We start from the raw sequence: 24,493 nt of genomic DNA on the forward strand, positions 1-24,493 counted from the left end.
CAACATCATTCTATCTCTTTACTCTGCCATCATCAGTGTGTTGGCTTTGTCCTAAGGCTAGATCCCCTGATGGTTCTAAGAAGGCTATTCCAGTTTCAGATAACACAGCCGTAGGCAAAAATATCCAGTGGAAACGGGCATATTTCCCCAGATGTCTCCATTTAAGAGCAAGAAAGTCTTTCCCAGAAGGCCTCCAGCAGACTTCTCCTCAGCTTTCCCTGGCCTGAACTAGGTCACATTCCCACCTCTAATCTCTCACTGGCCAGTCAAGAGGATCCTATCCCCCTTGCCCATGCTAGGGCTAGGGGTATACCTCTGAGATGGTAATAGGGTCACCTTCCCTACTGGGTGAGCACGTGTGCAGGCTTCTGTACAGAAGGAAGAGGGAAGAATGGATGTTGAATAGGCAAGCAACAGCATCTACTACATGTTTCTAATGAGGTGTGCTACATCTTCCATTATGAATAACAAGAATACTTCATTACAACCACCACTTGGGATTTTTCACTTTCTACCAAGTGCCTTTCACTGTCGTGTATCAGCTTCCTCATCTGCATGAAGAAGAGACTAGACAAGATGATCTGTAAGGTCCCTGCCAGCTCTAGGAGTCCTGTTTCAGCTCTACATTTTCATTTTTATATTTTTATTATTTTCAATCCTCACCTGAGGATATTTTTTCCATTGTTTTTTCAAAGAGAGTAGAAGGGGGCAGAGAGAGAGAGAGAGAGGGAAACATCTATGTGCAAAAGACACATCGATTGGTCGCCTCCCACACCCACCTTGACCACTGGGGCCAGGGAATGAGCCTGCAACCGAGGTACATGCCCCTGGCCGGAATCAAACCCAGGACCCTTCAGCTGATGCTCTAACCACTGAGCAAAATTGGCCAGGGCTATTTTCCTTTTTCAAAAAGCAAATTGAAAACTTAAACCTATAAGATATGGTCCAGAAATGCTGATGGGTTTCAAATGATCACAGGCATGGCTGATATCCTTCTCTCCCTTAAAAACGTTTAGACATAGATTTAAACAGCTAAAGAGACTGAAGCTTATGATAACTGTTCATTAAGTTTTAACATAAAAATAGAAAGGTTAAGTGTTCTACCTTCCTCACTCATCCATTAACACCTACTAGCTTCTAGCCCTCCTAGTACAGACAGAGAGATTAGAAGCTCCTTTTCATAACTTTTTTAGTTTGGTATCAACATCCTCTTGGAGCTTATCCATGGCCCTGGGGCTGTCAGATAGCTCTTGTATCTCTGCTTTGGCTGCCAAATGACTTTAACTTCAGAAATCATTTTTCCTTTCACAATCTTTGTCTGAATAATGCTCCATTCATTTCATCACACACAGACGTTTTACACTACTGAGTATCTTTGCTATATCAAAACTTTGCTACCCTTTCTTTTTTATCTGAATAAAATTGCTTTATTATTTTCAGCGTAGGCCTACCATCAGCTCTCTCTGGGAAAACTGCTGGCTTGATCTGTAAGCCACCCTTTATCAGAAGGCTATGATCTGTGACAAATGAACAACATAAAGCCAAGATATCGTGTCTCTTACACAGGACGTTTGGAATAACAAATGTCCAGGAAAACATAGAAAAGTGACTTAGGCTGGTTCGGTCACACCTCCATTTCATTTAACTCTTTCCAAGCGCAGATGTGTCGTGCTGGTGAGGAGGCCCAGGGTGTAGTCCATTACCACAGCTGATAGTGGAAACCACGCTGGTCTCTCAGTCAGAGCTCCTGGGTACCACTGTTCATCACTCTAGTTCCAAAAGCCTTAGAGAGTTCACTTTATTTTCTGATATGCAGCTCACATGCTGGGGAAGGTATGGCCCTGTTTTGAAATGAAATGTGCAAAGGAAAGACAGTGCTGAGGGTGCCTCTTTGGGGAAGGCCCAGCGTACCCAGGGTAGGAGGAGAAAAGATAGGCTTAATGACCAGCTGGATGACCTTGAATAAGTCCTGTCACCTTTCTGTGCCTCTTAGAACTCTGACTGGAGAGAAATCTTTACTCTGCATCTCACAGGTTGTTGCAAAAACCCAGTGAGAACATGAGTAGGAGAGTATGTTCACAAATGCAAAGTGGTGTTATTTTCAAACTGGGAATTTCCTCTGCAGCATTTTTTATTTTTATTTTTTTGCCATGTGATTACTGGACAGGTTATGACAGATTATGATGCTGTTTGACCTCCATTCACCTTCTGCCCATTCCAATCCTGCATCCATCCCTTTGGTTCTTTTTTCTTCCACCACACCTCTGAGATGCACATCTCACCATAGTGTGAAATACTGCATAGTAGCTACTTACAAAGCTCAACGTACCTTAATCTGTCCAGATTAGTGCTATAAGCAAGAGTTACATTAGAAGTATGCAGCATGGGTTCAAAAAGGAGATCAGGTCTAATTAGAAAAAGCTTCTGGAAGGTGACCCCATTATGCCATATATTTTAGTAATTTTGATATTTGTCCTATGTCACCGCATCCCGCTCCCATGCTTCAAAGACAAGACAGTATTTTCTCTATCTGTGTAGCTCCCAAGAACCTGGCAGAGAGGTCATCTCAGTGCATGGTCAGGGATGAAGTGAACCAGCTAAATAGCTGACAATAAACCCGGTGGGTTTTAACTTTTATTTATCCAGGGCAACAAGCCCCAGCTATCTTTAGCTTAGCTTTATATGTAGGACTTTCTAAGTAAAAAGTGAGCCCGGGAAGGTCTCCCTAACTCCCAAGGAAAGGACCTTTATTAAGCTTGTGCTAAGTGCCAGACACAGGCGCTTTCACATAGGAACCTAACAGGCGTTTGGGCCTCACAGCTCGCGCTTTAAGGCTACGTTACAGAGGAGGCTACTAAGGCTCTCAGAGGCTAAGGTGTTCAGCCTCGCGCCTAGTGAAGCCGCTGCAGTGGTGGGCTCTCCAACACCCTCACCCCCAAGCTCAGGCCCGCTCGCTTACCTCCCCATGCCCAGACATGCACCCCAGCTACTCCTCCTTCCCACGCTTGAGCCCCAGGCCCCCGGAAAGCCAGTAAAACCCAGGACAGCCCGGCCGGCGTGGCTCAGCGGTTGAGCATGGACCTAGGATCCAGGAGATCAGGGTTCGATTCCCGTCAGGGCACATGCCCGGGTTGCGGGCTAGGCAGTCGATCAATGACTCTCTCATCATTGATGTTTCTATCTGTCTTTCCCTCTCCTTTCCTCTCTCTGAAATCAATAAAGATATATATATTTTTTAAAAAGAATTTAAAAAAAAAACACACCCCAGGACAGCCCTGGTCTCTCTCTGAGCCTGGCCTATAACTGAGCTGGATCTTGACCAGCCTTCCACGTAAAGATGCTCACTCACCCAACAGCTCCCCGCAAGCTTGCGGGACCCTTGCCACCCTCCCTATCTGTAGACCTAGCTTCTCAAAGAGCCCGCGGCTTCTCCGCAGAGCTGCGGCTCTCCTCGCCCGCGCAGCGCCCACGGGGTCGGACGCAGATTCGGGGAGGAGACGCTCGCGGGGGAGGGAGGCGCGGCGAGCGGGGCGGCGGGCGCCAGGCGGGGGTCGCGCCCGCGGCCGCGCGCCGCCGGAACTACGCTTCCCAGGCTGCTCCGCTGCGGCAGCGCCGGGCGCCGCGCCCGCCGGCCGCGAGCCGCCTGTTGATCGCCGCGCTCGCCCGGCTGCGGCGCCGCCCCTGCTCGTGGCCCCGCTCCCTCGAGGCTGACGGATTGACGGCTCGCACCGCCGGCTCGGGGATGGGCGCACGGACCGGTGAGCGCGCAGGGCGTGGGCGGGGGCCGGCCCGGACCGGCGCGGTCTGCAGCCGGGGTCGGCGACGCGGGGTGGGCAGCGCGGGGGCGGCCGCGCCCTCCCTGCGGCTGGAGGATGCTCCGCGGGCTGCGCGCAGAGAGCCCGGCCGCCGGGTGCCTCCCGGTCCCGCGGGCTGCGCGGGGCTGCGCGGGAGGGAGGCGCCCGCGGGGTGTGGGTCCCGCGCCCCGCACTGCAGCTCCGCAGCCCCCGCAGCCCCCGCAGCCCCGGGGCCGCTGCAGTGAGGGCGCGGTCTCCTGCCCTCCCCGGGCTGCGGGGCTGGGTTTTTCCACCCTGGGCTTTGTTTCCCACTTTCCTCCGCTCCTGCGAACGTCTGACCAGCTCCTGGAGCCACTAATGCTGCTCGCGGCATCGTCGCGGCGGGCGGCGGGGCGGCGGCGGTCTCTAGGATCCCCGGGCTGTCACCCGCGGGCGTTTCAGCCCCGAGGACGCTGCGCGCGGAGCGCGGCCTGACGCAGGTCCTCGAGCCCCTTGTGTTTCTCCTGGTTAAAGAAAAATGGTAGCGTGTGCTGCCGGGAATCTTCCTAAATTTCCCCTGTTGACATGCAGAAATGGAGATTGATTTTTTTTAAAATGTCGTAATAATAATATTAATAAAAGGCTCCTAACGGGAATTTTTACTTAAAAGTATTCAAAGGTGGGAAGGTGATGCAGGCCAAATGCAAATTAGCAATGAAATGCTACGGCTCCATCCTGCCCATGAAATCACGAGGCACTTGGAAAGGGAATGGAAAGAACATCTGAGCGGGGGTTTTTAAGACGGGTTCCTGTCCTAGCTCGACCATGAAGGAGCTGAGGGACCCTGGGCAAGTTCCTTCACCTCTCTGAGCCTCTTCCTCCATGTAAAATGGGCCGTTTGGGTAAATGATTTCTAAACCTCTGTTCTCTCCAGGATGCTCAGATCAGGGAACTGAAGAGATGAGGGTGCTCTATGCAGCATGGTCACAAAAAGCCTGATTGTGAAGGACAAGCGGCTTTACCCTAGTGAGGAGGAAAGATTTTTCAGGGCTTAGGCAACCTAATTATTAAAAATAATAATAATAAAGGTGATTTCTTCTACTCTCTTTAGTATAACCCAGTAAATATGTGTTGCCACTGTTTTAATTTTTGTAGATTACTGTAAATTTGTAGGCAATGTGTTGTGTTCATTTTTGATTTGCTGAAGGTGAGGTCATGAGATCGGCAGGTAAAGGGAGAAGCCAGTGGCTCCCCAGGGCCGGCCAGCAGTGGTCAGATATAGTCAAAAGGGCTGTGGGGAGAAGTCCCAGCAAGAAGTAACTAGAGAGTATATATACTGAGGAAAGCGAGGATGGGCACTGATGGGTTTATTTGAATAATAAATACTACACAATAGAAAGCAGGAGAGAATCTGAAACCAGTGCAGTGTCAGCCCTAACATAACTGATTCAGTCAAGGACTCATCCAAGGTACAAAACCTCTTGAGCAAAAGGTTGGAGAACAGGATTCTCACATTAAGTATTTCACCACAGATTACCTAGGAAAAATGTGTCCTTTCAGTGGAGAGATGAGATTCTCACTTTAGCCAAGCGATTAGGTTTACCAATACCTAGAATGGGTCTCCTGTTGGCATGCAGCAAGGTCATAACTCCACTATGGGGTGTTCCTGCCAAAAAGACTGGAGTAGGGGGCAGTATTATAGATTAAAATACTCAAATGGTGTGACAACCAATTGGGGTGTGTGAACTTGGGATCCTAGATCAGAAAAAATAGCTATAAAAGATGATTTGGAGCAATTGGGGCAAGTTGAATATGGACTGAATATTAGATAATGTTATGGAATTACTTTTCATTTTCTTAGGTGCAGTAGTGGTACTGTGGTTACGGAGGACACTGTTCTCATTCTTCTGAGATGTGGGTGTTAGAGGCAAAGTGTCATGACATCTGGAACTTTCAGCTGGTTCAGGAAAAAAGCCTACGAGTAGGAGAGCAAGCTCAGAAATATAGCAAAGTGATGACACTTGGTGAATCAAAGGCAGTGGTATACAGGTGCTTATTGTATTATTCTTTTCCCTTTTTGAAGATTGAAACTTTTTAAATAAAAACATTGGGGTATATCAATAAAATAAATAAGTAAATAAAGAGAAAGCACTGTAGGTGGCTGTGCAGTTGATGACAGACAGCTGCAGTGAAGCTGCGGCTTCCAGTTCCCAGCGTTGAAATCCGATTGCAGGTGTGAGTGGGGTCAGGGAAAGTTCCCTTTTTTGGTTCATTTTGGCTACTATCAATCATTTTCTTAGGACACCCCTGCTCCTAACTCTAACCTCAAAGTATTAATAACTCCTAAACCTTAGAAATTCTAGCCCTACCCAAGAACCATGTTGAAAGCACTTTCTCTTTCCTCTCTATGTTCAAGATCTGTGTAAATGTAGGAGGACGTCCCAGGTGGTAGTTCTTGTTATTCTGAGTTAGGGAAGTGTTGGAGGAAAAACATCTAGCTTTTTGACAGAAGTTTTAGTTTCCTCTCATTCCCTTATTTGTAAGTCACATACAACCAAATGTTTCCTTATAGACAGAATCTCAGTGGTTCAAAAACATTCATAGAAAGCATGTGCAAAAGAGACTTCCTATTTCCAGACCAAGAAAACAGAAATAACTCTTAAGATACATCATTTAATGTAATACAGAACCTTTTGCTACAAGGATATTTTTGCTATACCTGAAATATACATTACTGCTTTTATGTTTGCCCTCCTGTTTTGGCATCAAGACTACCCCATCTCTTTTACGTGTGTCGCCGGTATCCTGGATACCCTTAGTGACAACTGAAGAGAATGGGAATGAGGTCAGCTCTAGGACTGTGGATAACCGGAGTTCATGAAACAAGGCAAAAGGCTAACAGCCATGCTAAGCATGTACATAAAGGAGTAGAAAGCAAATCTGAGGCACCAGCCCTGAGAAAGAAGCAGGAGACCTCTCATTAGAGTGGTTGGAGGGGTCTGGAGTCTAGCGAGATGGGTTCCTGTTCAGCCAGTGTATGCAAGGACAGCCATCTCTGTTGTGTATAGCTGGGCAACCACTCTCATTGGGCAGTGCCCATTCCATACCAGTTGCTAAATATTTTGCATATCACTTGGTAAACACTTGTGAGTCAAGGTGCACACAATACCCATAAGCCATAACAAAGCATTGGTCAAAACCTGGGATACATATGCCAGAGAAAGAGACAAGATAAATAAGCCCAAAATGACGTAAGCAGGCATAAACTACATAAACATGTTTTTTGTCAAAAGACAAAAAGTAGGGAACCCATAGTGCCAGTCAGAAGGTGAAAAACTCTTAACTTCCTGAAGGCAAGATGAGAGGACATGGCTAGCACCAATAGGCAGTTAAAAGCTAAAAAGACACAGATACCCAAGTGGAAGGCAAGGAGGCAGAAACAGGAACTCCCCAGGAAACGGAGACGAGGGCCAGACAAAGGGATAAGCCAGACAAAGGGATAAGCGGGAAGTAGAACCTGACAAGAGGATTGGAAAGCAGGTGGCAGTCTGGGCAGACAGTAAGACTTTCATGCTAAAGAGCTTCTGCCCCAGCCAAGCAGTTTCTTGGCTACTTCCCGCCCAGGTGGAAACCTATCTCATACTTTTGAAAGCCTACACATGCTACACCTGGCAACACTGACTCAGGGCTCGTATAGGACGCTGCCTCTCTCTATTCAACAGATCCTGACAAGAGTAACAGAGGGAACAAATACCCCAATTGGAAGATTATCCCCAGCCCAAGCACAAATGAGAAATGGCTTTGACTGAGGGTTTGCATGTTGAAGGCACTTAACCTAGTACTCACATTATCACATTTAGCATCATCTCCACCTTCTGAGATATGTACTGGTTTTTGCCCATTTTATAGAGAAAGGGACAGAGGCTTGGAGAGGTTGTCATCCGCTCATGGATCTCTAACTATAGGACCCAGGGCTGGTTGACTCCAGGGCTCATGCTTTTTAATCTTCTGTTTTCTGAACCTGGAGGGGGATGGTAACTGGTGGGCACATTGTTTTAAATGGAAACTGTTTTCGCCCTGGCTGGTTTGGCTCAGTGGTTAGAGTATCAGCTCACGGACTGAAGTGTCCTAAGTTCGATTCCGTTCAAAGGCACCATCCCCCGCCCCGGTTGGGGTGCATGGGGGAGGCAACCAATCCATGTGTCTCTCTCACATGGATGTTTCTCTCTCTCTCTCCCCCCCTTCCACTCTCTCCGAAAAGCAATGGAAAAAAATATTCTCAGGTGAGGATAGATAGATGATGATAGATAGATAGATAGATAGATAGATAGATAGATAGATAGATAGATAGATAGGTACATAGGTACATAGGTACATAGGTACATAGGTACATAGGTACATAGGTACATAGGTACATAGCCTGGCCGGGCGTGGCTCTAGGTTGAGCATTGACCTAGGATCCAGGCGATCAGGGTTTGATTCCCGGTCAGGGCACATGCCCAGGTTGTGGGCTCAATCAATGACTCTCTCATCATTGATGTTTCTCTCTCTCTCTCTCCCTCTCCTTTCCTCTCTCTGAAATCAATAAAGATATATTTTTTAAAAATAAATTAAATAAATAAATAAATAAATAATAAATGGAGACTGTTTTCAAGCACAATTTGAGCTATGCCTACTTCTGTGTTGTGTGAGTGGCAAGTTAAGAACAAATAGTCTTAGATACAGACTCTTCATTCTGGTAAGATCTGTTCCTCATTCCCCTTTCAGCTTGTTTCCTCCAATTGCCTGGTCACATTTTTTGTCTGAAATCCCTCCTTATTCCAACTTATTCTCTGCCTTTTATCTCCTGCAAGAATTTTCTAGAATAGGGCAGGAGCCATTTGGTTGTTTTAAAAAAGAAACAGACTTGACTATGCCACCTTCAAATAGCTAGATTCCCAAACACAGGCTGTGTGTTTAGTACACATCTTTGTATTTACCCACAGCTAGAAGAGAATTAAGTATGTAAGATGAATTCAAGTTTTGGGGAGGATATGTTGATATGCTGATTTTATTCTAATTTATTTGTTTTAGAAAATGTAGATTTGGTTCCTGAACAGATTGGCTCTGGTAAAAATTATTATGAAATATTGAAGATATTTGATAAAGAATTATAATTTCTCCCTTACTGACTACCACCACTTGGGATTAAGTACCAGAGCTGAAGCCCTAGTCCCCCTTCTGCAATCAAATCCCTCTCCCCTCCCTCCCAGTGTGATCTGTCCTTTCCATGAGCGGTCCTTTGTATTTTTCCTAAGTACATATGTTTTCCGAAGCAATTTGTGGCACTGTTTTGCCCATTTAAAAAACCTTTTCACTAGGTTTTTACGAGTAGGTTTTGTTTACTCTTTTATAAAAATTATTGTCAGGTTTGGATTGAGTTTAATAAATAGGGCTGCTTGGTTTGGCTTTGGTTGTAAGACTTGTGTGTCGGCAGGGCCAAAGGCTAGGCACTTCCTGTTGTATCTGATTTTCCTTTTTCATACCATAGTTCACAAAGAAGGTAATGGAAAGAGAAGCAAAAAAGCCGCACTCTTTGATTTCCTTCTCAGGGCTTGTATCTTTGGGGAGTAGGAAGAGTTATTTCAGGGCCCAAGTGATTCCTCCTTCAGCTCATGTCCCTACTCCTGTTTCCTGTTTTCCTAACTGGCTCGCTGTGTGTCTGTCCACCTGGACTCCTGCAGCCTTATTTGTCCTTGCTTCATTCCAGGGTGCACGTTAGTATCTCGTTGCATGTTGAGCGCTTGCCATGGGACAAACACTCTTCTGGAGGTGAGGCTGTGGCAGTGCTTTGCAAACTTTCCACTGTGGCATCACTAACAGGAGGAAAGGACAAATGTGAACCCTTCTGGGGCCTGGGTAGGGCTAAAGCAGGCCAGCCATGAGCCAGAAATCTGCCACTTGATTTTAAAAGCTCTGTGAACGCTGCATTCTTCCCTGTAGTATGTCTGTATTTGTTATTTAAAAATAACTAGCTTTTCCCCAAACCTTCAACTCAAACTTGTACCCCAAGAGGATGCACCTTTTATTTTTGTGTCCTCTGGCTTTGAGATCCCCTGGTACACTGACATAACATATGCAATATGTTTTACCAGGTACTGTTCCATAGTATTAACACGTTATTGTAGTCCTGGCCGGTGTGGCTCAGTTGGTTGGGCTTCGTTCCGCGCACTGAAAGGTTGCTGGTTCTATTCCCAGTCAGGGCACTTGCCCGGGTTGCGGGCTGCATCAGTGACTCTCATCATTGATGTTTCTATATCTCTCTCTCCATCTCCTTTCCTCTGTCCGAAATCAATAAAGATATATTTTTCTAAAATAGTAAAAATAATAACAATAAAAATATTTTTAAAAAACATGTTATTGTAACTGTGTAATGTCTCTCTCACTGCTAAACCATAAGCTCATTTGGGGCACAGGATATCATCTGTTTGTTTACTCCTGTTGTCCCAGCAGTATCTGGAAAACATGGGCTTTCAATAGATATTTGTTGAACAAATATATAAACCTGAGCTGGAGAAGGAATGTAAAGAATTTTGATATTGTCCCTGTCCTCTGAGAGTTTGTGGTGTAGCTGGAGAGTGAACCATATATGTAACATATATGGAAAGATAATGGGAGAGCAAGGGATGAACAGCAAATTGTTAACATAGGTGATTCGAATTGAGGAAGCAAAGCAACTTCTGTGGGCTTAGGTGGCCTCAAAAAATTCCGTGACAGAGCGTGGAGGCGGTGGCTATAGGAATGAGCTCTGGACCAGTGGGTCACTCACCTCTCTGAGCTCATTTCCTTCATCTGACATTTGTTGCACAATATTTATTGGATGCCTACTCTGGTTCAAGACCTGTGCTGAGAGCCAGGATTACAACAGTGACTAAAATTGATGCAGTCCCCACCCTCACAGAGATTAGCAGAGAAGATACAGATAAAATAAGCTATTGCAATAAAGTCAGGGGAAGCTCTGATCAAGGGGTGTGCCATGGGGATGAGGAGTGACTCAGACCTTGTCTGGGGGTCTGAACAACGCCTCTCTGAGGAGCTGAAGCTTACACTGAGACTGAAGATGAGTAGGACGGCAGTGAGCCGGAGGAGGAGGGGGTTAAGAGTGCTCCAAGCAGAGGGAACAACATAAGGCATGATCCAGGAACTGGAAGTGGTCCAGGAGGCTGGAGCCAGGAGGAGATGGGGGGAGTGCAGTGCAGGATGAGGCTGGTGAGGATGACGGAGGCCAGACTGCGAATTTGAACTGTAGCCTCAAGGCAATGGGAAGCCTCTGGAGAATTTTAAGTAACTAGAGCAGAGTTGTTTAAAAAGTTCACTTTGGTCATTTGTATGGCGAATGGATTGAAGGGGTAAGAGGGATGGGAAAGTGCAGTAGAGTGAAGTAGGTGGATTCTTAACAGATTTAGGTAAAGACAGGATTTGGTGATTGATGGGTTGAGAGGAGACAAGAAGTGTCAAGAATGGCTCCCTGGTTTCTGGGCCAACTTCCTGAAATTAGAAATTCTAGAGGAGGAGAAGCTGTTTGGAAGGGAAAATGATGAGAGCCCTTCTGACATCTGAGGAGACTGAAGCAGCCAAGTAGAGATGTGGGTTCAGCAGTTGGAAACATATATATATATCTAGCCTCAGGAACAAAGTCTAAAACAAAGATATGGAGTTAAGGATCTTTGGGGTATGGATAATAATTAGAACTTTGGAGGAGAGGAGTTCCCCCAGGGAAAATGTATAGTGAGAAAAGAAGGTCTAAGACCAGACCATGCATCTTGCCAGCATTTAAGGTGGAGGAAGAGGAATTGTCAGAAGAGACCGAGACGGGGTGACCAGAGAAGTAGGAGGAAAACCATCTATGCTGCTGGACTGGGTGATCTTTAAGGCCTTAGTCAGCTCTGACAGTCTGTGGTCCCAGAGAGCCGGAATCCGAGCCAGGTCTCATAAGCAGAGCACATGGATTAGCCATGAGAGCAAAGGAGGACATTCCAAGTAATATCACTGTATCAGCCAAGGTCCCAATGATAAACAGAGGACATACTCAAATTGAATAATTGGAAGGAATTTTAATAAAGAGGCGATTTACAAAGATGTGGGGAGGGTTTAAGGAATCCAGGAAGGCAGAAAGCTGGCCCTAGCCACAGAGAGACCCTTCACCGCCCCCAGCAAGGGCTGAAGTCAGCCAGGGGAGTGCAGCTGTATGGAGAATGCTGCCTGTAGGAGGTGTGGCATCTGGACCAACTTCCTGCCTCTCCCTCTGCCCTCCAGTTTCCTGCTAGTGCCTCCTATTGGCCAAACAAAAGCCAGAGAGCAAGGAAGCCCATTGATGCAGTGTAAATACTTCATCTTCCTGGGGCGCAGAGCAGGGTGGGGAGTGGATGTGGAGGGGCAAACAAGATATCTGGAACAATTACATGGGAAAATGGAAGTGCATGGATAAGAGCATGCATTCGTTTCTTATTGCCGCTGTCAACAAATTCAGTGGTGTAAAACAACACAAATTTATTATCGTACGGTTTGGGGAGTTTGAAGCCCAAAGCAGGTTTTATTGGGCTAAAATCCATCCATTCCTTTCTGAAGGGTCTAGGGGAGTATCCACTTCTTGCCTTTTCCAGCTTCTAGAGCCCCCACACATTTCTTGGCGCTCTCTCGACCCCTTCCTCCATCTTCAAAGCAATTGCATCTGCCTCTGTGGTCCCACCTTGTTCTCTGACTCCTCTGCTTTCCTCTTTCTTCTTTTAAGAGCCCTTGTGATTAATTGGGCCCGCCCAGATAATCCAGGATAACTTCCCTATTTTAAAATCTTTGATTTAACCACACTGATTCCTTTGCCATGTAACATTCCCAGGTTCTGGGGATTACCATGTGGACATCTTTAGGAAGGCGTTATACTCTGTCTACCACATAGAACGAATAAACCATTTTGACTGGGTTGGAGGGCTCCCAAGGAAAGTAATGAAAACAGGAAGTGCAGATCAAAGCCAAATTACAGAGCTTTCAAGGCGGGACTGTCTGAATTTTATTCTGTAGACAAGAGGGAGCCATTGAAAGTCCTTCACTGGGGCAGTAGCTTGTTAAGAAAGATGTTAAGAAAGATGATCTGATAGTGGTGCTCTGGGCGGCGTAGAGGGAAGAACAGAAACCTTTCAAGATGCAATTGGAGTAGTCCAGGCCCAGAGAAACAAAAGTCTAAAACGAGTGACAGGAAGGGATGGTGTGAAAAGTGCTGTGCTGTAGGATTCTACAAGAGGTGCTAACCAACTGGACATGGAACGAAGGGGAAGAACCTGAGCTTTGGAAGTCACTGACTGGTAGATTAATGGTATGATCTAGAAAATCAGGAGAGCAAATCTGTTTCAGGGGGAGAGGAGGAGTCAGTATAGTGGTAAAATCCTAGAATAGAAATACAAATAGAATCTTACCAATGATAAAATACCACTGATTGTAAAACACACCAATATTTTATGTACCACTAAGAAAAAATTAAAATATGGTACATATCTTCTTAAATATACTTTACTTTATTGAAAGAGCTGTTTTAAATTTACAGATTTTGAAGTTTTTTAATTGATATAAATTATACATATTTAAAGTATACAGTTTCATAAGTTTTGACATATGCATGCACCTGTGAAACTATCATCAAATCAAGGTAGTGAACATATGCAAGTTTTTTCATGCCCCTTTGTAATCCCTCCCTACCTCTTTTTTTTTTTTTTTTTTAAGAGACAGAAAGGAGTGTGTTCTTTAACAGTTTTTGTTCGTTTATTATTTTTTAAATATACCTTTATTGATTTCAGAGAGAGGAAGGGAGAGAGAGAGAGAGAAAATAGAAACATCCATGATGAGAGAGTCACCGATCGGCTGCCTCCTGCACGCCCCCGACTGGGGATCAAGCCCGTAGCCCCGGCATGTGCCCTGACCGGGAATCGAACCCTGATTGTTTGGATCCTAGGTCAACGCTCAACCACTGAGCCACGCCCGGCCCGGCTCTCTACCTCTCTTTTATCCCTAAGCAACTACTGATTTGCTTTCTGTGGTATAGATCAGTCTACATTTTCTAGAATATTAGATAAATGGAATTATACTATATACATTCTTTTCGGTCTGACTTCTTTCATTCAGTATAACTGTTTTGAGGTTCATCGGTGTCATCATGTGTATCAATGGTTCATTTGTTTTTATTTCTGAGTAGATTCCATTATGTGGATATACCACAATTTGTTTATCCATCCACCTACTAATGATCATTCAGGTTGTCTGCAGTTTTTGGCTATTACAAATAAAGCTGTTATGAATATACACAGATTTTTAAAATAATATATCATCCCTGTGCATATATAAAAAGGGAAAATGCAAGTGAAATTAATTGGCTGAGCCCAGCCAGCTTGGCTCAGCGGTTGAGCATCGGCTTATGATACAGGAGATCAGGGTTCAGTTTCCTGTCAGGGCATGTGCCCAGGTTGTGGGCTCGGTCCCCAGTGGGGGGGCTTGTAGGAGGCAGCCAATTAGTGACTCTCATCATTGACGTTTCTATCTCTCTCTCTCACTCTCCCTTCCTCTCTCTGAAATCAATATATATATATAATATATATATAAAAGAAAGAAATTAATTGGCTGATATTCTTAAAACTTCATGTTTAGATTCCAACTTTTTGAATAATTTTTTGACTCATAGCCATCAATGTCTGTTTTTTTCCACCCAGTACCTCCTCTGTGCCATCAAGAATGGTAATTTCATAAAAGCCATTTCTGTTGGCTCTTAAACCACTCTGTAATTACATGAACTGGCCTAATCTGGACCTTCCTTTGGGAGTGCTGCTAAATGCACCTGAGTCCCCACCTCTCCCACTCCCTCCCCACTAGGTTTTAAAAGAGTTCTGGGATTTTTTTCAAATCCCTGACACCTGTTCTGCAAGTTTTAAAACTGGTGCTTTTGATATTTATGCAGAGGTAGACAATGATAAGTACATCTTGTCTGCTGCTGCGTCGGTGGTTGTAGAGCCGTCAATTGTAAGATATATCTCAATTTCAGAATGTTAAATGTGGGAAACTGCATCTTAGACTCCGTTAGGTAGGGTAGTTCAGCCAGTTCGTTCGATGGCTAAGAGCCCGGCTGATTGAGATCCTTGTTTAGAGTCACATAGTAAATTGGTGGCAGCTGGGACCAGAACAAAGTGTATATGGTCTGATTGGTTTCTCTGACTTTAGTGGGATGAGTTTTGTTTTGTTTTTACTGGAATATAGCAATTGAAGCTAAAAGAAAGTCAGCTAATGAAAGGGAGAGTTACATTATATACGGAAACGGCATATAAATACACACATAAAAATCACAAACTTGAAGCCCGGCTGGGCGTGGCTCAGCGGTTGAGCATTGACCTAGTATCCAGGAGATCACGGTTCAATTCCCGGTCAGGGCTCATGCCTGGGTTAGGGGCATGCAGGAGGCAGCCGATCAATGTCAACTCTGTCATCATTGATGCTTCCATCTCTGTCTCCCTCTCCCTTCTTCTCTCTGAAATCAATAAAGATATTTAATAAATAAAAAAATCACAAACTTGAATATGGTAGTAGTTGTATTAATAAGGAGACGGGAACAACATTCTTCCCAGGCCAACCCATTTTTCATTCTTACAGTTTGAATTACCTTATTAAAAACAGGGCTTCTCAGATCATTCCTCTACTTTAAAAATTTGTAGTGCGTTATCTTCCAGCAGAATAAAGCCCAGGTTCCTCGGCAAGGGATATAGGGAAGGCCCTGCACAGGTGTCTTCCTTGTCTTTAGTTCTTTCCTCTCCCCTCCCCACAGCCCTCCCCTCATACACACCAAGCATTCGCTAACTTACCATGTACTTTCTTATCTTTGTGCCTTTGTTTATGCTGTTCCTTTTTCCTAAGAATGACCCTGCTCCATTCATGTCTACCTATGACCTCTTCCTTCAAGTCTCAAACTCAACCTCTTTTTCACAGTGTCCCCTCAAACCCTAGACCCCCTTACCCAATCATTATTTCCTCATGAGTCTCTATTATATATTAGTTCTGTTATAACATTTATCAAGTGGTACTATCCTATTTGTGCATCTCAACTGAGCTGTGATCTCCTTGGGGAAGGGGTCATGTCTTGTTTGTCTTGGTACTCCTATTTTCTAGAACTCTGCGTGGCAGTTAGTGGGTATATAGCAAGTATTAATTGTTTTGAAAGGTCTGACCAATATTAATACTTCCTAAGGAGAAATACAATTGGTTGAGGACATTGTTATTTCCTGAATGCAGTATTATCTTTCTAGGGAATACCTGTAAAATCCTCTGCAAAAAAGAAGGAATTGATTAAAAATTTCATTGTGAGTGGGAGTTTAGGTGTGAGGTGATATAGAAAGAGGGGTTTCAAAGGAGAATGGACTAGGGGTGTAAAGAATTAAGCAGATGACCCAGGAAACAAAAAGGAAATGGGACTAAAAAGAGAATGGAAGAGGAGGAAAGAAGAAAAGAGAGGAGAGCCCTGGCCGGTGTGGCTCGGTTGGTTGAGTGTTGTCCCATGAACCAAAAGGATGCCAGTTCGATTCCTGGTCAGGGCACATACCTAGGTTTCCAGTTCAGTCCCTGGTCAGGATACATGCAGGAGGCAACGGATCCGTGTTTCTCTCTCATATCGATGTTTCTCTCTCCTCTTCTCCCTCCTCTCTCTCTAAAATCAATAAAAACATTTAAAAAATTAAAAAGAAAGAAAAGAAAGGAGAGAAGTCTAGAGGGATCACGCAGCCAGGATTTTAGAATCTACATAGTTTAATGGCAGGGGGGTTACTGGACAATGCTTTCTCACATGGACGTTCCAAACTCTCTTTCCTGAATGAACCCCATTTTGTATTCTTCACATCACTCTTTCTCTGCAAAGACACAAGTGTGCTGCTCACAACTGCCTTACAATTAGTGCATTGTTCTCCACTGTGTTCTGTGGAAAGCCGGAGGAGGCAGAGTAGCGTGGTGGGAAGGCACTCACTACCCTGGGAATCAGCAGGCCTGGCACATCCCAGTTCTGGAGCCTCAAGCAAGGCAGTAAGCCACTTTTTGTCTCAGAATCTTTATCTGTAAAATGGGTTATTAATGTCTGTCCAGGCTTTCTTTCCAGGTTGTTGTAAAGATCAAAGTAAGAAAAATAGTATATATGAAAACACTTTTTAAGTGGTCAGGTTGCTCTGCAAATGAAAGTAATACTTTTTAAGATTATTCCTCTAATAGAGATCCTCCACTGGCAGATAGCATATCCCTATCTCCTGTTAATAAATCCTGTTTACAGAAAGGAGATAACAGTGTTTCTTTCTTATTAGTAGTACTCTGAAGTCTCAGGAAACTGGCCCATTTAAATGTTCGTGGCCCATGAGAAAGGCATCTGAGAAACCATGGCACTCCCTTTTCAAAAAGAGTTGGAGAAATACAAGAACATTGATGAAGATGAGCTTCTTGGAAAACTCTCAGAAGAGGAACTGAAACACTTGGAAAATGTTCTCGATGACCTAGATCCCGAGGTTAGTGACCTGGAACTGAAGCAGCGTGGTTAATGATAGTCTCGGATAAATGGCATGGTGTGTCCTTAAACAATAGTGTAGAGATCCCTTAGCTCCAAGTGCAAATCCTCCATTCTTCCCTTGTTGGTCCTGAGTCACTTGCTCTTACAAATTTAAGGAGAAGCTCAGTAACCACCATCTATAATACAATATAGCAAAATGTAGTTCTCAAAAACGGTTTAATGTAAATGGGGGAAAATCATTTCCATCAATTGACGAAAGACTACTCTGACTTGGGAGAACAGAAAAGAAAGAGAGAAAAGGAACAAATCTTATACCAAGTTTCTTCTGTGAGTCACGCATTGTGCTGGGCACAAGAGCCCCTTAAGTAAATTGTATTATCTCCATTTCATAAATGAAGGGACAAACTGGGAGAAGTGATTTACCTAAGATCCCATACTAGTAAATGTCAGAGATGGTATTTAAACCAGGTCTTTAACCCCAAAGGCAAATCTTTTTTATATCTAGCTTCTTTAAAATGTATAAATAACTTGAAATCTTTGATGATCCCACAACAATAGGTAGATTAGAATAACTGTGACCATAAATTTACTCTGTTTAAATGTACTTGATATTATCAAGTACATTAATATTTTTATGAGCTCTTGGAAAGCTAAGTAACTTTTATAGTTTTCATTTAGCAAGCACCTCCTTCAGCCCTGCTGGTATTATCTTAAACTTAGAATCAGCATCCACAACAATGATTTTACTATAAATAAAAATGTCACTAAAAATTATTTATATGATAATCTGATGTGGCAGATACTTTGGATATTATATTTACTTTTAAAAATATAAGTATTCTGTTTGTATTGTTTAAACTTAAGGAAGAAATCTCTAAGCTAATCAAGCAGGTATGAACATCTACCATAATATTCACTTACCTGCTTGGATGTTTCCCCAGGAGAGGGGTTAGAAATAAGAGAGTGTACCCATATTGACTCCTTTATAGAATCTCCCTATGCATGCCAGGGAGCACCTTGGGTGCAGATCTGGCGAAATCTAAGTGGCATCTATAAGGCTGTGAAGGGAGGCTGGCCTTTTGCCATCACACTCTAGAAGGCAGCTGCAGAAGACCCAGAGGCTGCTCCAGCCATCTGTGTGCTGCCTGCACTCATTGGGAGTCTTCCTGTCAGCGCAGGATATTATATATGCCAGAGAACCCCACCCTCAGCTCACACCCACATCCCCACATCTCTGCACAGGTCCTTCTCCACGCTTCCCCCATGTACAGCAGAGGAGGGGGGGTAACAGAGTCTCAGTTTGGCAGACACCTTTCTGCTCACACCTCTGTCTTATCAGAGTGCCCTGCTACCAGCTGGATTCCGACAGAAAGACCAGACACAGAAAGCGGCCACTGGCCCGTTTGACCGTGAGCACCTCCTCATGTACCTGGAGAAGGAAGCTTTGGAACAGAAAGACAGGGAAGACTTTGTGCCATTCACTGGAGAAAAGAAAGGTAAGGACCACAGGTGGCACGTCTTGGGACAAAGGTACTCCTAATGTATTGTCGTGGAAGGTCAAGCAAGGGACCTGACCTGGGAATGGGAAATAAGCCCATAAACTGGATTCAGTGTTAAAAAGAATCATGGTTGATGGATACATGTCAGTGTAGACATTTGCCCAGACCCATAGAGTGTACACCACCAAAAATGAGCTCTAATGTAAACTATAAGCTTTGGGTGATAATGATGTTGATATAGGTTCATTGATTATAACAGATGTACCACTCTGCTGTGGGATACCGATAGAGGGGGAGGTTGACCTTGTGGGGCCAGGGAGTAAATGGGAACTCTCGGTACTTTCCTCTGTGAACCTAAAAACTGCTCCTCAAAATAAAGTTTATTAACTAAATAAAAAAGAAGCATGGAGGCTAATTAAATGAATGCTCAGAGTGTGATGGTACTCAAATTAGTTCTATTAAAAAAAAATTCTTAACTCCCCAAGAAAAAGTTTTGGAAGTGAGAAGTAGAGTCGTGCTCAAAAGACATGAGTGGTTCTCTTAGCCGGGTGCTTTACCCGCTGCAGAAGTCTACTCCATGTCTAGGCATTGGCTCTGTTCCTTTAGGTCAGGGGTGGGGAATGCCTGGCCCACAGGCCACATAGGGTCTGCAAAATCACTTGGTCTGGCCCTGCCAAAGCAACCTCAGATGAGACTTGACATTCAATAAATCGAGGAGCTTTTTTCATAGCTAATTTTTAAGTTGATAATTTTGTATGGCACTTGAATGATGATATAAATTTCCAGATGGCCCTCGGCAGAAAAAATGTTGCCACCCCTGCTTTAGGTGGTACCTTTACAGGTCAGTGCAGTAAACCATTCATTCACTCAGCATTTGCAACCTCTGTGCAGAGCCAAGTACCAGGTACTGGGACCACAGTGAGTAAGACCCTGTGCCCTGCCCTCAGGGACCTTGTGGTCTAGCAAGAGAAACACTATGATAGACCTGGGAAGGCTCTCAGGAGAAGTTCTGAGCTCTCGACCCTGAGCCCCTTTGGAGAAAAAAGTGTATACTAATCACCTGTCCAGGTTCTTCAGCTATAGATGGCAACTTGGGCCCATAGGTACTTATGAGATCATTGATAACCTCATGGCAACCACAGCCTTTTTAAAACACAAATCAGAACCTGTTGCTTCCCTGCTTAAAGCCCCACATCCTCACTGTGGTCCTCAGAGTACTGGGAGAGTTCGCCCTGCCCACCTCTCTGACTGCCTTCCTTCACTAAGCCTCAGCCCCAATATCTTTGTTCAGTTCCCCAAACCTACCAAGTTCTTTTCCCATCTCAGGGTCTTCTTGTGGACTCTTCTCTCTGACCCACATCCTCATTTCTTACATTCTGAGTCTCAGCTTAAATGTCCAGGCCTCTAGCTTTCCCTGACCTCTCTGTCTAAAATAGACCCCTTCTTAAAAAAATAAATAAAATAAATGACAAAATAAAATAAAATATAAAATAATAAAATATACCCCTTCTTTCTGCCATGACTCTCATTTATTACTTTCACAGCCCTTTGACAGTGTTTATCCTTTTATTTGTTTATTTCAGGTTTTGTGTGTTTTTCCATATTAGACTGAGATCTCCACAGTGGGACTGTCTCTTGCATCCTGGCACAGAAACTGACACAGGGGAGGCACTTGATAAATATGGATTCAAATGAATGCCATCTCTGAGCTCCTGTATCATGACCATGTTGGGGGGGACCGCAGGAACACAGTTCCCCTGCTGGCCTGAGTCACAGCAATGCTGCCTCCGCTTACACGGTATCCAGGCTCTCCCCTGAGATGCATATTCGATGGATCATGCACCAATGATATCATTTTATTAAGAAAGTAAAGTTTCCTGGCCTGGCGTGACTCAGCAGTTGAGCGTCTACCTAGAATCCAGGAGGTTGAGGTTCGATTCCCGGTCAGGGCACATGCCTGGGTGGCGGGCTCAATCCCCACTAGGGGTTGTGCAGGAGGCAGCCAACCAATGACTCTCATCATTGATGTTTCTATCTCTCTCTCTCCCTCTCCCTTCCTCTCTCTGAAATCAATAAAGATATATTTAAAAAAAGAAAAAAAAGAAAGTAAAGTTGAACAGTGACAAACGAGGCAAATAACCAAGGATTACCGTACAAATACGGAACTCTTTCTATGACAACATAGTTGCTATTGGACTAATTTAGTTGTGAAAGAAAAAATAAATTACAATGTCAAATTTTCAATAAAATTCCTGTTAATACCCGATATTGGGGTAGTGACAGAATAAGAGGAAAGCAGTTGTCTTCTGTTCTCAGAGTAGAGGTCTGAGGAGTGGCCGTGGTCAATTCTTTCTCAATCCAGATTAATCTACGGATGGTTCACGCGGAGTTAGGAGCAGTCTGAGTAATAAATGGGGATACAAAAGGGGTATACAGCTGTACAGGTAGCTTAGGAGAAGGTTGAGAAGCAACATAATTGAGGAAAATGAGAACAAGTTTTCCAGACAGAACAGAGGGATGGGGGGAGGGCGTCTTCAGGTCCCCAGGAAGGACCAGTGGATGCTCTAGAAGCCATGGGAGGCTGTGGTGAGGGCCTCAAGAGAGGGGTGGTACAGCCTCAGTTCTGAAGGCCATATGCCTGGGCCCTCAGTTCCTGGGCTACATTTAACTCTCCGCTGTAGCTTCATTCACTGAGAACTTACTTGGTTGGACACCAGGAAATGGATGTGCAGCAGCAGTTGTCCTGAATACTGATAGCTGTGGGCCACCTGTGCTAGTGCTGAGAGTAATCCTAAACAGTACCAGGAATTAACAACTTAGAAATCCTATTTTGACTCTAGACTCAATATTATACGAGCCAAAAAAAAAAATGCTTCAGGTTGCAGATACTGTGAAAATAAGTCGGGATAAGCTCCAGTGTCTGAGATGCTATTGATTGGTTGATTTTTTAATTTATTTTTTTGCTTTTCTATCTTCTGGCCATTCTCCTGTTTTGTCTCCCAGGGTATTTTCTTTCTTTCTTAGAAAGAAAATATGAAAAAATTTTCTCAGAAAGCTTATATGAATGTCAAAGGTAGAGACCTATGGCCGGGATACCCTGGCCTGATCACAAGGAGTGGGGCCTCTGTCAGGTGCCCAGCTCTGCCTGGCCCCTGTTTCCTTATGCAACCATTTGAAGATCTGGTGAAGCATCAGGAAGTATTCAGCGCCTGTAACCAGGGATGTCTCCTGGAGAGTTTTCATGAGGGAGAGGTACTGACTTTGGGTTTGACCCTTTCCTTTCCTGTGAGAGTGGGCAGTCCAGACTGGCCAAGGAGACCTGGAAGGAACTTGGGTCCCATTTGGCAGAAGCTGAAGCCAGCTGTCTGTTCTACCCAAGGTGACAAAGAGGAGAAGGATTGGAGGGGGGGCTATTTAGGGAACTCTAAAGATCAAAATGGAGACCAATTTCAGAGATCATACCAAGGAGTAAGAGCATCTCCAAAAAAGAGAGAAGCCAAGGGTCAAAGCCAGGAGGAAACGGAAAGAACATGAGGTCTGGGGTATTGCTATGTGGCCCTGGAGTGTCTTGGGTTCACCTTTATAAGCCCATGTGGGATATGGGTGTACTGGCCTGGCTGAAATTTAGGCTAGGAAGTGTACCATCCTCCCAGTAATGTGATTATTAGTGTAGAGGTTTGGGTGGGGTGGGGGTGTTGTAGATACTGGCATATTCAGAAGTGAGTGGGGGCAAAGTAAAATGCAGTCCAACTGACAGGGTGAGGTGGGAGATGATGGCAGAGAATGTGTGCGTGGGAAGCAGAGAGTGCCCTACTGCTCAGATCTCCATGTCTCTGAGTATGACAGCCCTGATTTTTTATTTTAAATCAGGCTGACTTTGGTATGCTCTAGAGAGGTGGCTGTGTCCCCAAGTCACTGCTTAGTCAGGTGGTCCTAGATATAGCATCCTACTGGTCTACAGTCTGTTGGTGAGAAGAAAACTCTCGATAATCACCAGTTTGTTCCTCAAGAATCCTGGGACCATTTGGATGAATCTGGCCCAAATATTTGCAGGGTCCAAGACAAGAACACAAGTAGAAGCCTGTGTGCCTTTTTTTTTTTTTTAAAAAAAACACAACACAAATATTTAAAAGTTAAACTGTTAAAATATGTTATATCCTACACATATACCTAGGCCAGTCCTCTTGGACTTCCAAGAGTTCCACACAGGGATGTCTGTCCTTTGCTGCTAGGACCTCAAGCACACATGGTTGTCACCTCAGCCATGTGTTGATATCCAAGCTTCATTCATACTCACCCACAAACAGCCTCCCCTTGGCCTGGGAGTGCACATCCCAGCAGCGTGACCTGCATTCAGGAGGGTGGACATAGAGATGGGATTCATGCAGGCCCTGGAAGCAGGGTCAGGGCTCTTTAGGCAAAGAATTCCAGGGTCCCGGGTGCCTGGGGTGTGTTCTAGCAGGTGGCCTTTATCCTGGATGGGAATGTCCCTTTGTCCTATGTCTCTTCCCTTGGTGGGGCAGAAGCAGTGTGGGGGAGTACAGCCAGAGTAGACCAGAGTTGGACTCTTTAAAGCGTGGGGACCATGGCAGGGCACCCCTTGCCCAGGTCTAAGTGCAATGCTGCTGCTCAGTAGGAGGGAGGGAGGTAGAAGCCATTTCTCTCTGTGTTTAAGGACTGTAGTCTCTGTGGATCTCAGTGTTGCAGAATGCTGGATTCCTCCTCTGACCTTCCTTCCCTCTAATTGTGGATTATTGATATTGGCATCATCCCAGCAATTAAGGCATTCCAGTTGGATGTGCAGTGGCTTAACAACTCGATTCTTAATGGCCAGAGCTGCATTCTCTGGTGGGTCCACTTACCCTACAATCAGGCAGCAGCACACAATGGTTTTTGTTTTTCTTCTGATTTAAAGGGAGAGTCTTCATCCCCAAAGAAAAGCCCATAGAAACTCATAAAGAAGAAAAAGTGACCCTTGATCCGGAACTGGAAGAAGCTTTGGCCAGTGCCTCCGACACTGAACTCTACGATCTTGCAGGTTAGTCCTCAGCTTTGGGTCACTTTCCTGTCTGGCTCTGTTACCTCCAGGCGGCACCCATGGCAGTGGCATTTGAGCTTTTCTGTAGCTACTAATTTTTATTATAATACCTGGTTGACTTCAGTCTCTATGTAGCTGTAAGACTTGATACGGGTGACTTAACCTCTCTGAGCAAACATTCTGCTGTATTTCAGCTATAAAATGTCCCCAAAATCCCCATCCTACCAAACTCAAGAGTTTCCTTGAGAAATCAGAGAACAAAGATGAAGCAGTGCTGAGAACTTATACAATAAAGTAACAGCCCTTATGCTTTCTAAAGAGCTTTCACATTTGGCACTTTATCATCACAAAATCTCCATGAAGTTCTCGTTCTCCCCCATTCGCTGTTCCATTTTGATCCCCACTAAGAGGTCTGTTAAACCTGACTATGGAACAGGAGTGATTTACCGTTAGGTTCACTCAGCACAGGAAATCCACATTCAGCCCAATCTGCTGACTTTTTTTTTAGTTTTCTTAACAGTAGCAACAATATAATAATTATTAGCATTATTATTTGAATTGGTTATACATGCAGATAGAAAAAATCCCAAAAGTACAAAAGAATATGTAATGTAAGTAAGTCTCTCACCTT

General features: G+C 44.5%; 1 protein-coding gene across 2 annotated transcripts in view; it reads left to right on the plus strand.

The window, feature by feature from the left end:
• The first annotated feature begins 3,536 nt into the window (after window positions 1-3,536).
• The window catches only part of TMOD2 (tropomodulin 2), a 44,675-nt gene continuing 23,718 nt past the window's right edge, over window positions 3,537-24,493 (plus strand). Inside the window, exons 1-4 of one of the 2 annotated variants that reach the window (XM_081119426.1) lie at window positions 3,537-3,758; window positions 17,126-17,323; window positions 18,665-18,821; window positions 23,740-23,862. In XM_081119426.1, the coding sequence (XP_080975552.1) occupies window positions 17,198-17,323; window positions 18,665-18,821; window positions 23,740-23,862 (406 nt within the window). In that variant the 5' untranslated portion in view covers window positions 3,537-3,758; window positions 17,126-17,197. The remainder of the gene's footprint in view (window positions 3,759-17,125; window positions 17,324-18,664; window positions 18,822-23,739; window positions 23,863-24,493) is intronic. The other variant, XM_081119427.1, reaches the window with a different exon arrangement.

The sequence above is a fragment of the Miniopterus schreibersii genome, assembly GCF_964146895.1.
Source record: "Miniopterus schreibersii genome assembly, chromosome: 1".
Taxonomy (NCBI): Eukaryota; Metazoa; Chordata; class Mammalia; order Chiroptera; family Miniopteridae; genus Miniopterus; species Miniopterus schreibersii.